Below are 13,218 nucleotides of genomic sequence, written 5' to 3'. Positions count from 1 at the left end.
TAGACCCTAACCTCTGGGAGTGGAGTCCAAGAATCACATCACATTTGAGGTCTCATTAATGCTATTTGAGATGAACATTCAACCATGTTACATTCTTATGATCTTACACAACTACCCTTCTTTTCAAAACTATGTTTAAAAATATCCCCTTTCAACATAAATGATATGTGATGAATTGATAGATGTGATCTTTTTTTTTTATTTAAAAAATATTTACTTCTTAGTTTTAGGTAGAGATAATCTCTTTATTTTTATATGGTGCTGAGGATTAAACCCAGTGCCTCATGCATGCTAGGCAATTACTCTATCACTGAACCACAACCCCAGCCCTGATCTTTTTATTTTAACCCCCAAGTACATGAGCAACGTGGACTCCTGGTGTAAAGCCTGTGGTGAAGTAGACCTTCCATCTGAGCTGCAGGATCTGGAAGATGCCATCCATCACCATCAGGGAATCTACGAGCACATCACCCTTGCTTATTCTGAGGTAAGGACCAATTTGTCTTAGATTGCAAGGCAACAGTATTTTTGCCTCATAGCACTAGGAGCTGACAAGTTGAAGTTTTGGATAGCTCAGTAAAAACCTAAGATGTTGAGTTAAACTGCAGTTTTGTCACTCGGCATTTGAATTCCTGTACTTGGAGGTCACAAGTAAAGCTGGTTGTGTGCAGCCAGTGACTTTTCATGGCCCTCTGACTTTTGTTGATTTGAGTGCTTGTATTTTTATCAGCTACATAAATGAAATCCAGTCTTCTTGTCTATATGTACTTAAGAAATATGTATTTGTGTGCTATTCGGTCTTGTCAAACTCAGTTTAAACTTTGAATGAAACTTTTTTTTTTTTTTTTTTTTTTTTTTTAAAGAGAGAGTGATGGAGAGAGAGAGAGAGAATTTTTTAATATTTATTTTTTAGTTCTCGGCGGACACAACATCTTTGTTGGTATGTGGTGCTGAGGATCGAACCCAGGCCGCACGCATGCGAGGCGAGCACGCTACCGCTTGAGCCACATCCCCAGCCCATGAATGAAACTTTTTAGAAAATACAGAGAGAGCCTACTTCAGCTTCATAGTCTGGATTGCAAAGCACAATTTCTTTTTAGAAATCTAAGTGTAGCATTTTCTTTGTTATTTCAGAGTTCATTGCATTATTAATTTAAGGTATCTGTATTTTATTTTCTGCTGCCTCCTTCTATTTCATGCTGTATTGTCAGGACTTTATGTAATACCTTACTTTAATGCTCATAACTCAGAGATATGTACCATTATTGTCTCTGCTCTTAACAAATGAGGCCCAAAGTGGCTTGTTAGGAGATCAGCTGGTGGAGCAGGATGGCTTCGTGTTTCCACTTACTACTCTCCTACCTATATACTATGCCACCAGTGGCCACATTGCCGCAGGCCGGCTGGCTGGGCAAACTAACGGGGGCGGGGGGGGGGGGAACTTGTAAAGATTGATACAGCAGGAGTGGGAGCCGTTTATTGTAGGACAGGAGGGGTATATATACATTACACACAGCTTATCTTAATTAACATAAACTAGATACAGCAGTCAACCAATAAGGAATCTCCACACTTAATGGCTCACTGGCGTTACTTCACAAACCACTCCCTCTGGCAAAATGCCAGGCGCCATCTTGACTTTTTTACAGACCCTAACACACATGATGTACAAGCCTGGGTTACACAGTCTCACCCTTGCCTGCGTCTTGTTCATTTGGCCCTGCAGACCTGTCAGCCTCTGCGTTAATGGTTATATTCCTGGAGATGTTTGGAATTTCGTATGCTTGCTTTTATCTAAAAAGTTTCCTCCATTCTCCTTTAATAGGCAGCAGCTATAATTTCTGTGTTAAGGTGAATGATTACTTTGAGGCCTCAGTGAGAAAATATTTCAGAGTACCTAGTAGGGGGTTTGGTATAGAAGAAGTTTAATAAACATTTGCTGGTTTTAAATCAGTCTTTTTTGATCTGAACCACACCCACTCTTGTCAAAGTTGCAAGGAAGAATTGGCTGTTTGCATTTTAGTCTGGCAGTTCTTATGCTTCACTGACCACTGGGCCCAGGTCTCTTGATCCCCTGGTGTCTATGGGTACATTAAATGGACACAGGAAGTGCTACTGTATTTGCTTCAGAAGAGGTCAGTCCTTCCTTCCATGAAAGTTAGTGTTAAATTGTTTGTTTCTGCAGTTACCCCTTTTGCCTTGCAAGAACCCCCTATATAGCACTATTTCATGTTGCCAATAGGAGTAAAAAAAAAAATAGTCAACTCTTAGGTTTCTTAATTTTACATGCTGTGTTTCTTAGCTAATTTGATTGCCTACTTTATTAGAGATGCTTTTTACATACACACAATATATAATAGCCATTTCTGTAATAAAACTGAAAATTGAACATATGTATTCCTCCTTAATCACATCAATTTATGAGGATTACATGAATTTCTAAAAACCATTAAGTTCTTTCCCCCAGTATACCATCTTTGATTGCAGTGGTAGGCTTGTAGCCAGCCATCTGAATACCCTTGACAAATGAAGGTAGGACTGAATAGTTTCCATTCACACACCAGGTCACTGGCAGAAGCTGATGATAATCTTCACCTGGGGACTCAACCCAGAAAATAATATGACATACCTCTCAATCACCTGCACCTGAACAGTGTCACCTTCCACCAAAACAGCCACTTCACACTGCCTCTGTGCTTGGCTCTCTTACAAGTACAGAATCTCTTAATTTTTAAAAAATATTTATTTTGTTTATTTAGTTTTATGTGGTGCTGAGGATCGAACCCAGGGTCTCACATGTGAGACATGAGTGCTCTACTGTTGAGCCACAACTCCAGCCCAGAATATCTTAATTCTTAAAACTACATTTTATAAAAATGGAGCATCTTGATGTAGGAACTTACATTTACCTATGGTATAGTTTTATTCACTTTAAATTGATACTGATAATTCAAACTAATTTAACCAAAAGTAAAGCGCCTCCCAGGCCAAGGTCGTAAACCTAAATTTTTAGCCTCAATAACAAGTTTGTAACAGAAGTATGAATTCAAGGAGACAATAATTTGACCTGAATGGACTGAAAAGATTTTTAGAACATAATGAATTATTTTGCCTTTTAAATTATTTAAATTATGAAATAGTTTCAGATCTACAGAAAAGAGGTAGAATAGCACAGAAAACACTCATGTTCCCTGGACCCAGATTTCCCAATTTTTAGCATTGTGATACATTTGTTTCACCCTCTTTCCTTCCCTCTTTCTTTCCTTCTCTTAGCACGACCATTCTGTCCTCAGATCCCATTCTCATCCCCCAGCTGTCTTAGCAGAGTCTCTGTCTCTTTCCTGGTCTGGGATGCTGTCCAGTGGTGTGCACTACCTTTAGTGGATGTGTCTCATCAGTCTCTTTCTAAACCAGACATTCCTTACCTTTATATCTGTGATGGTCTTATGGGGCACAAGGCTTTCACTCTTAGCCTGACGCAAGTCCATCCACCTCATGGGGTCCTCAGGCTGTGCCTTGGCAGGTTCATGCTGTTTTCCAGGTGTCACAGCTGCAGGTCTATTATGCCAACCCCTCCCACCCCTGGAGCTGTTAACCTTGACCACTAAATGGATTGTTGTCTGCAAAGTTCTCCAATATATAGTTAAAGTATTTTCAGACTTTGTCTTTGCCAAATGTTTTGCAGGCAGATGTGCTATAACACTACTCTTCAGACTTCTTCTCCAAAGCCCAGCCTCCATGAGGATTTCTGCCTGTATCCGTCACCACTCTGATGACAGTTACTTAGTTTCATCATTCCTTCTGTATTTATAGATCATTTTCTATCTTAAGGAAGAACACCCCCCCCCATTCTTCTTCCTCATGCAGTCTTACTGTGTGTAGTGGATTATCTATTATTCTCTTTTGACATGTAAATTGTACAGATTTGACCAGTTGGAATCCCTCTCTGTGTCCTTTTGATATGTCTTTCTCATCCTTTGAACACTCCTTTACTTTCTGGCTTAACAAAATGTTCCAGGCTCATCTTGTACTTTCCTGCCTACCCCTGGGATCAGCCATCTCACTCAGTAAGAAGGTTCCTTGTATTGTGTGGCATTGAGAAGGTAGAGCCAGAGGGCTTGTTTGCTTATGAGGTGTCAGCGCTTTTAGGCCCTCTGAGCAGCCAGGACACATGGTTTGGAAGTGTGCCCACCCACCCACCTGTCCCTCCATTCATCAGTCTATCCATATGCTCACCCATCCAGGCCTTTCTTTCTAACTTCCTTGCATCTGCCCACCCACCCAACCATCCATGTGCATGCACAATTATACACATATATCTAAAATTACTGCTGTATCTATCTGTGACTACCTATATTCTTAAAGCACATGTGTTCTGTTTGTACCGGTTCTTCCATTTCCAATCCAGGAACCTCAGGGTTCTTTCTAGCCCTTTTCTTTCCATACTTATAAATCCCTTCTCAGATAGCAAAAGACCTGATGTCCATTGTTCTCAATATGTTAACTTACCTGTTCAATTAGCATTTGGTCAATCTCCCAATTATTCTGGTCTGGCTTCTTCACCCCCTACTCCATATTGCCCTCTTCCTTAGAAAGCCGTGTACTACCACTCTTCACTGCCTCACTTCCTCCATGCCAGGAGGGGAGAAGGACAGGAAGGGGATGACAACTTTGTTTTTTTTTTTTTTTAAGTGATTTTTTTTCTTTTCCTGAGTCAGTAATTTTCAAACTTGGTTGAAGATGCAGCTTCTCATGCTCCATCCCTGGAGATGCCAAATTAATATTCTCAGTGGGTTTCCCTTCCTACCCACTGACCCTGTGGAGTATTTTTTTACCTGTTACTCAAGAGTTGTGGGTCTGCTTTGGAAGTGTCCATCTCAGCCCTGCCATGGGCTAGACTTCCAGCTAGATGCAGAGCTGTCTTGGGGCAGCCATGTTCATAAGCCCAGCTGGTTCCTCACCTTGTGTCCCTCCTTCTTTCTTACTCGCTTGCTTTTTCCCACAACTTTTAAATAAAACTGTGTTTATAGTCTGTAGTGTCTGGTGACATAAGTTTGCTATGGGAAACCTTCCCAGCATTTTTTTTCAAGAGACAAACACTGCTTTGTTCTGTTTGATTAGCTCTGTCCCATGTTGCTCTTCTGTGTGTTGTAGGGACAGAGCAGCCTACCTCACAAATATTTGCTTGCTTTAGCTTGCTAAGATTTGGGACCAATTTTGCTTGCTGTAGCTGATCACAAGAGTGAAGCAGTATGGATGACTGAGATAACCTGTAATTTAGAAACAGCATGTAAAGTAGTAGTTTTTAATATTTTAAGCAAGCCAGCATATCTACAAGTTTTTCAGGAAACTAAATTCATTCAAATGACTTTGATCTCAGTGTGCCCATGTTTCCTTATAAGCCTAAAAATCATGTGTTTGGATTCCACACATCCTCTCCACTACAGACCTGGGAGCAGGAGAAAGGCAAAGTGACCTTGGCCTGCTGCAAGCCAGGATAACACCAGGGTTTAGTTTCTGCATCACTTTCTTAGCTTAGCAAGTATGCTGACTTAGTGTGTACTTCAACAGCCATAGGATTTGCTGCCCATGAAGCTGGTTGAGTGCCTTTTAAAGGCAGTATGTAAATGGATGATGGCACAGTTAGTGTTATTTGCATAAGAGAAAAACAAGTAGCAGAATGATTCACCTGGATAGTAATCTTACTAAGACCACTTGGGAGGTGAGTTGCTCCACATCACTTATAGAGCAACTGTTTTACAATCTCATGAAAGGTCGAAGCATTGCCAGAGTCACATGTTGCTGTCATCCACTTCTACTGTACCCCCAGAGCTCAGCTAGAGGCCTTTTGAGGGCTCCAAAAAAGGAGTGATAAAAAGCTAGCCCAAGTGTGGTCTGCAGAACGAAGGTAGTTAAGAGCACAGGTAGTTAAGTCCAACTGGTGCCAATGGGGCCGCACCAGCAGTTGCCTTTTTTGGTCTTATTTTGGTTTTTCTTTCCAATGATCCAAGTAGAGGTATCAGAGAAGGTTAGGCATAATTAAATTGATCCGGTTTTGAATCAGAAACTGAATATCTATAAGAAATAAGCTTTGGAAGTCCATCCTATAAGAACTTTCCCCAGAGAAAGAACTGTCTTTTTATCCTTCTCTTTACCAGATGGTGTCCTTGGAGCGTGGGAAGCATCACTGTCAGGGCATGATCTAGAAGCTTCTTGATGTAGCCATCCTAACACAGGTTTGACGTCCTTGGAGAAGTAGGTTCAGCTCTTGTCTGAGTGTCCACTGTTGTATAGAATAGGCTGAGTGCTCACCTGCTGCCTTCTCATTTTTTTCTCCAACATGAAAACTGTGGCATGAGAACGGTTTCACAGGAGGTAGAGAGGATAGTGGACCCATGCCCAGGCTTCCTGAAGAGACCTGTGCTGGGAGGCCATGGTGCACTGGCTGTGGGCGTTCAGAGTCAGAGCAGCCAGGGCCTTCCCTTTGCTCAAGCTGCCAGGGCACCATTTCCTCATGACAGACTAGGTGGTTTTGTGTGTTTTGCCTATTTTTGTTTTACCTTTGGATTGTTGTTTCCTACCACTTGATGTCTATAAGACATCACATTTGGACCTAGTTGACAACATTTCTGGGTCAAAATCATTTGTCTTTTGGATGGTTGTTGCTTTTGCAGCCTTAAGCAGGAGTGTCCAGATACAGTTCTCATAGCACAACATTCAACTTTGGGTAACTGAAGAATGTTCCTGCTGCAGACTTAGCTCAGAATCTGATTTAATGGGAAATGTAGAGATCCAAGTACCAGAAATGAGAATAGGCAAGCCCTCTGTGCAGTTTTGTGAAACTCCTTTTTAGGGTGGCATACAGAGATCCAAGGTACATATATGTGCAGTTCTGATCAAAAATAAATATTCAGGAACCAGGTCATTGTTCCAGATTTTAAACAGTTAAACTTCCTTTTAAATATTAGGAACCAAGCATACCTTTGATATGGCAAAATTTTAAACTTATCTTTAATTACTGTTTTACTTGTTAATATTTGCATTTTCCTTAACTCATTTAATATTAGAGCCTATGAGTTCATATATTTATAAAATTTTAGTTAGTGTTTATAAAATGCAATTTTGATTGCCTGTCAAGTCCCCCAGCCCTATATTCCAAGAAAAACAAAGAGCAGACTAAAAAATGAGCTGATTTTTATCAGTTAAAAATTATGGAAAAGTCCTTCTATTTGATAATGGAGGCTGATTTTCTTTTGGCAGCTGCTTTCCCTTGTAGGGGCTAAAAACTAGAAACAGAGTTTTAAACAAAGTGTGTAACTGAAGTAGATTTTACCTGGTTCTACGGTTAAAGTCATTCAGAACTACATTACAAACCATAAACTCATATTATTGGTTTTATACTTGAAATATATATGAATTTTTGGGCTGTATATATTATATACCATTTAAAACCTTCTTTTCTATATGATAGAAATACATATTAACATTTTATAAATTTCTGACATTTTCACATATTACTGTACTCACAAAAACATTTTGCCAAAAATTATTAAAAACATCTATGATATTGTTTATGTGCTTAGGTAATACTTCTTAAACTGCCAAACTTATAAAAGCTGCATGGAAATAAAACAATCATTCTGTAAAGTTTCACTAGAGAGTTGTTATATATGAACATTTGAAATTCCGTGCTATCTTATTGGGTGTGAGATAGTTCTCTTGTCCAAGATCTTTCCGACAAAACCCTGCTGCTACCACTGTCATTCTGATAAATGACAGTACCAGTGGTGGCACCAGCAGCAGCACTTTGGTCTCTGCGTGTGGATTCCTGGGGGCAGAGCTTGCTCAGTGAGCTGTCTCTGTCTTCACCTACTCTGCAGACTTCCTATCATGCCAGTCATAATATGTGCTACTGAGAGCTGCCAAACGGATACAAAGACACTCAGGGAAAGAATATGCCATTTCTGGAATATTGTTGCTCGGATTTGTTCGTTTTCAGAACAGTATTGGTGGTGTCACATGGATGCCTTTTCATGAGGGCTGGAAACCCATTTGACACATTTTGCATTGGTGGTTTAAGACCCAAAACAGTTGGTCAAGATAGAGCTTGCTTTCTACTTGTGTAGATGGAGTCTGTGAAGACTGTTGTTCCAGGGTCAGTGTGGCTGTGCTGTTGACTCTTCTAGCAGGTAAATGGCTGTCAAGTTTGCCTTAGAATCATCAACAGTGGCTGAAACTCCAGCATCTTACCCAAGTTCCTGGAGGCAAGGGCAAGACAGAATGAGCATAGTTACAACCTGACCCTTAAACTGTTCCCAAAATTCCCATTCAACATTTTTTACTTCTCTATATTGATCACTCCTATAAATAAGCAAGGCTGGGAAATGCAGCTTTACGGCTGGAATATGCCATTTCTGAGTACAGAGGTTTGGCTGTCAAGGAGGGGTGAGTGAACTTTGGAGAGGCAGCATTTGCTTCTGATCTATGTCTTTCCGACATGTGCTCACCAAATCATATGCTATATTGTACATTTCCTGACTTATGTGTATTATGAGCAATGAAACTTTAAGGAGCTATTTATAAGGAATTTTTTTTAGGGTTGGGGTTAGAGCTCAGTGTTAGAGTACTTGCCTTACCTCTTACCCTTGGTGCCAGGAATTTGGGTGAGATGGCTGAAACTTCAGCAGCTATTAATGACTCTGAGGCAAATTTTTTTAGGACCTATACAATGTAAAAATAAAGAAATGAAGTAGTGGTTCCCAGTTCTAAGAAATGCACCCACTCCATTTCTTTATGATTGGTTATAATTATAATTATGCATAATAGTGGATTCATTATGCCATATTCATATATGCACATAACATAATTTGATACAGTTTTGGTTTTAACACTTTTTTGTGTATATCCTGGTGATGGCACTTGAACCTGGAGCCTCACTCATGCAAGGCAAATGCTTTACCATTGAGCTACAATCCCAGCCTTAACATGTTTTGTTTTAATTGTCACTGAGTGATTGACATGGTTCATTTATACTCTGTTGTCTTCAGCTGGACTTGTTTTCTCTTAAAATTTGTTATAAGGATGTATTAGATTTACTTTAAATCATGAAACCTTCATAAGGTAAAATCAACACTTCTAACAAAGGTTTCAAATGCACGTTATGAAAAATAAACACATGATGGGCTTGATGACTTAAGCCTGTAATCCCAATGACTTAGGATGCTGAAGCAGGAAGATCACAACTTCTAGACCAGCCTCAGCAACTTAGTGAGACATTGTCTCAAAATAAGAAATAAAAAGGTCAGGATATGTAGCTCAGTGGCAAAGTACCCTGGACTCAATCCTTAGTACTGCAAATACAAAACAAAACACAACAACAAAACATTTTTCTTCCCTGTACAATCATACCTCTAAGAGTTAAGGAACAGGTTAGGCAGTTCCAGAGGCCTCCTGTGCCACTAGCAGTGCCTGTTCCCTCCACACTCCTGCGTGTGTTCCCCTTTAACTAGAGACACAGGTTTCCAGCTGGGAAGGTGTCCGAGAAGAGAGACCTAGATAGACCTTGGTGGAGAGGATTGCTCTAGGCACCCTCCCTCTCACAGCCTGGGTGCTCCTTTACCACATGTCCTTTGTGTTGTCTTCTGGAGTCATTTTTTCTCTACTATCTCTGGCATAATTACTCATAAGTCTTAAGATCATTCATAAATATGAAGACCACATAATTCTTTTCTTTCCATACTCCACCCTCCCCTTTTAAAATTTCTTCTATTAATTCAAATGCTTTTGTTTGATTATAGTTTTGATAATTAACAGCTGTAATTTAACACTGAAATCTCTTTTTTTAAAAAAAATGACATTTTAATCAAAATTACCTGAAGTTAATAAACCAATTATAATGGCATTTTTAGTTTTCTTTTTATTTTGTGGAGTAAAGTTGCTATTCGAGTAAAATTGCTGTCAGAAAATTTCATTACATATTCTTTGCCTATTGTTAGATTATTGATTATTTTTGAAACTAAGGTTTCAAGATTCAATGTTAAAATTTTTGTGATGTTTGTGATGATCTGTTGTGTTCTATAATAATTTCTCAAGAGAAAATTCTCACTTTTAAAATTCATAGATATCCCGGCAATGCAACTTTGGTTTGCTGATTCATATTACTTAAGGCAAATAGTATCTTTATATATTAAGAATAGTATCTATTATGATGTTCATGATAATGAATCTTAATGTAACTTGGTGTTACAACATTTGATTGTGTGGTATTAATGGATCATGGATGGATTCTTTTAAAGTCTATCTGATTGTATATAAAATATGCTGTTGTATGATTATATGTGAATATGTGCATGTGTGTGTGTGCGTGTGCGTGCACGCATGTGTATGTACCTGAGGGCACCATCTACAGCCCAGCCTGGACATAGCCACTGGTGTTGAATAATCACATGTTCACTTTTTGGGCAGGTGAGCCAAGATGGAAAGTCACTTCTTGACAAGCTCCAGAGGCCCTTGACTCCTGGCAGCTCTGACTCCCTAACGGCCTCTGCCAACTACTCCAAGGCTGTGCACCATGTTCTGGATGTCATCCATGAGGTGCTGCACCATCAACGGCAGCTTGAGAACATCTGGCAACACCGCAAAGTCCGGCTGCACCAGAGGCTGCAGCTGTGTGTTTTCCAGCAGGATGTTCAACAGGTGGGTTTCAGGTCGAACCCTTCTCATGGAGAATGGCTTTTGCTGACTTGGTTTATTTGCGTGCACTGCCATGTTGGAATCATCTGTGCTGAGGAGTGGGCATGAGGACAGGTGCTTCTTTGTTGACTACCATTGTGTGCACCTGCAGACTACTCGTAACTGCTCTCTCCTATGCAGTGGACACATGAGGTACTGTGCAGCTGGCACTAGAGTATCTATGGCTTTTGCTGTCCAAAACAGCCCATTCACAGTTTTGTATTTATTTGGAGAATAATGCTGATGGTGTATATGCTGGTGTATTCTTTTTTTTTTTTTTTTTTTTTTTTTTTTTTTAGTTGTAGTTGGACACAATATATTTTATTTATTTATTTTTATGTGGTGCTGAGGATCGAACCCAGGGCCTCGCACATGCTAGGCAAGTGCCCTACCCCTGAGCCACAATCCCAGCCTCTATGCTGGTGTATTCTAAGGTTTGTTTAGGTTTGCCTGCTCTTTGGTTACTTGAACAATGAGGTTTTTGTTCTGATTTGGTGTTTAGTGTGGTTCATAATGCACAGTAGTTCTTCATTAGTTGTCATTAATGAAAAGTGGACTCCCATGACTGTTCATTTCTAGGGGGTAAACATCTGTTTTGTTGTAAAAATAAAAGTAAGTCCATGTCACCATCCTAATTGTGTACTTATTGCAGGTTTTAGGGACAAAGCTGTGGGTATACATTATGATGTGGCTTCAGTAATGAATAAGAGAGCAATCACATCCTTACTCTAAAGTAGAGAAATAGAGGGGTAAACAAGGTGCCAACTCTGGGGATGAGGAATTCTGGGGTTTGCAGGGACACCTGTGATCTAGGAAGTTGGCCTGAAGCAGTGGTGTGTCTGGAGGGGAAACACTCTCTTTTCCCTGGCCGTTTGCAAGCCATTGTGCATGGTTCAGGCACATAGGATCTCAGATCTCCATCTCCCTAGGAATTGTCTGAAGGTTGACGGGTTTTCTGCCGAGTGGACTGGGATTGGAAAATCATGCTGCTTTCTGATAAACACAAGATCCTCCCTGTCATTGATCACCATTCTTCACTTAATATGAATCTGATGAGTTCAAGATACTTTTTTTTTAATGGCTCTGTCATTTGTAATTTGTGCAAACTAGGCTTTGCTTCTAATTTTGCTTTTTAAGTTCTTTGAAGGTTACATATACAAAGTGCCTCAGGAACAGTTGTTTTGATATTATGCTTCTTAACAATGTCGTTTTTAGCCCAAGAAGCTAATTACTAGGGAAAGAATACAGAGCAGGGAGAGAAGGAGGTGGAGCCAATGTCCTGGAGGGGTTATTGAGAGAATGGCAATTATAAGGTAGAAAGAACATATGTTATTTTTACTGAAATTTGTTTGAAAACTTTTATAAACCAGAAAATGTTAATAGTTCAAATATAATTATTAAAGGATTTTCCCATCTGCCTCATAACCGTTGGCTTGGTGTCCTGACTATCCATGGAATGATGCACTGAAGGGAACCCATTTTCCTACCTGGAGAAGCAGCAGTGGGTACCCACCTTTACCATGGCTTTTGAGGCATCAGTGGCATGAGAGTAAGTCACTGGACTGTGTAGAGTAGGGGAAGACACAGGAAAGTAAGACTTCTAGAAGAGGCTTAGAAGCCTGGCCATCTAAGTTGGCACCTGAACTTTAATATACTTGAACTTGAAAGCTGCAAACATTATTTGGAAAGGTAATTATGATAATTATGAGACCAGTTCTTCAAGGCAGCTTTTCCCCCTCAAGAACAGGACCTTAGGTTGGATGTCAGTGGGAGGAGAGCATAATGTTCCTGTTAGCATTCCGGAGAAAGTAGATTTCACCATTGAGGGAAATATTTTTTATTGATTAATGATCTGGACTGGTTTGGACTTGTTATGAAATCAGGAAATGGCTATTGTAAGCTTGACGTGTGAAACAAAGTGCAAAACTGATAAGATTAATCAAAGCAAAACACAATATAATGTCAAAACCAGAAAGGTATTTCTGAAGCTCAAGGAATTAATAAGAGGTAGCAAATAGGAGAGGTAAGCTGAGTATAAATGAACAAAGTGGTAATGCTTTAGAAAGATATATCAGCAAAATGTAGATTTGTCAAGATAAAAATAATCTAAATCTGCAAAAATATAATAAGCCAGTTAGAGATATCATAAATATTTTTTGATTGTTTTGAGTAATGCAAAAGTATCTGGAGAATTAAAAAAAAGTATCTGTAAATATCATTGAGAAATAAAGAAGTACTGAGCAGTAGGCATGGCATGATTGCAATTTGATGCAGATAGCCATTTGATGAGAAAAACTGGAAAGACATATTTCATAGTGTTCATAGTATAGTGCTCCAGGGAGGCTGTAGGCAGGGGCCAGGCAAGGGAGAATGCTGTATGGAGTCCTATTTTAAAACATGTTAGTTTTGGTGTGGTGGTTAATTTGTCGTAATCTCTGTACAGAAAGAGTTGGGTCTGGCAGTCAGAGGTGAGAGTAGAGAAGTAAT

At 39.7% G+C, this 13,218-nt stretch overlaps 1 protein-coding gene across 3 annotated transcripts in view; it reads left to right on the top strand.

The window, feature by feature from the left end:
• The window catches only part of TRIO (trio Rho guanine nucleotide exchange factor), a 342,164-nt gene that overhangs the window by 162,520 nt on the left and 166,426 nt on the right, over window positions 1-13,218 (top strand). For all 3 annotated transcript variants that reach the window (XM_081288471.1, XM_081288470.1, XM_081288472.1), the window contains exons 8-9: window positions 356-487; window positions 10,465-10,695. In XM_081288471.1, the coding sequence (XP_081144597.1) occupies window positions 356-487; window positions 10,465-10,695 (363 nt within the window). The remainder of the gene's footprint in view (window positions 1-355; window positions 488-10,464; window positions 10,696-13,218) is intronic.

The sequence above is a fragment of the Spermophilus citellus genome, assembly GCF_964194105.1.
Source record: "Spermophilus citellus genome assembly, chromosome: 1".
NCBI lineage: Eukaryota > Metazoa > Chordata > Mammalia > Rodentia > Sciuridae > Spermophilus > Spermophilus citellus.
This window is presented reverse-complemented; position numbering and strand designations above follow the sequence as displayed.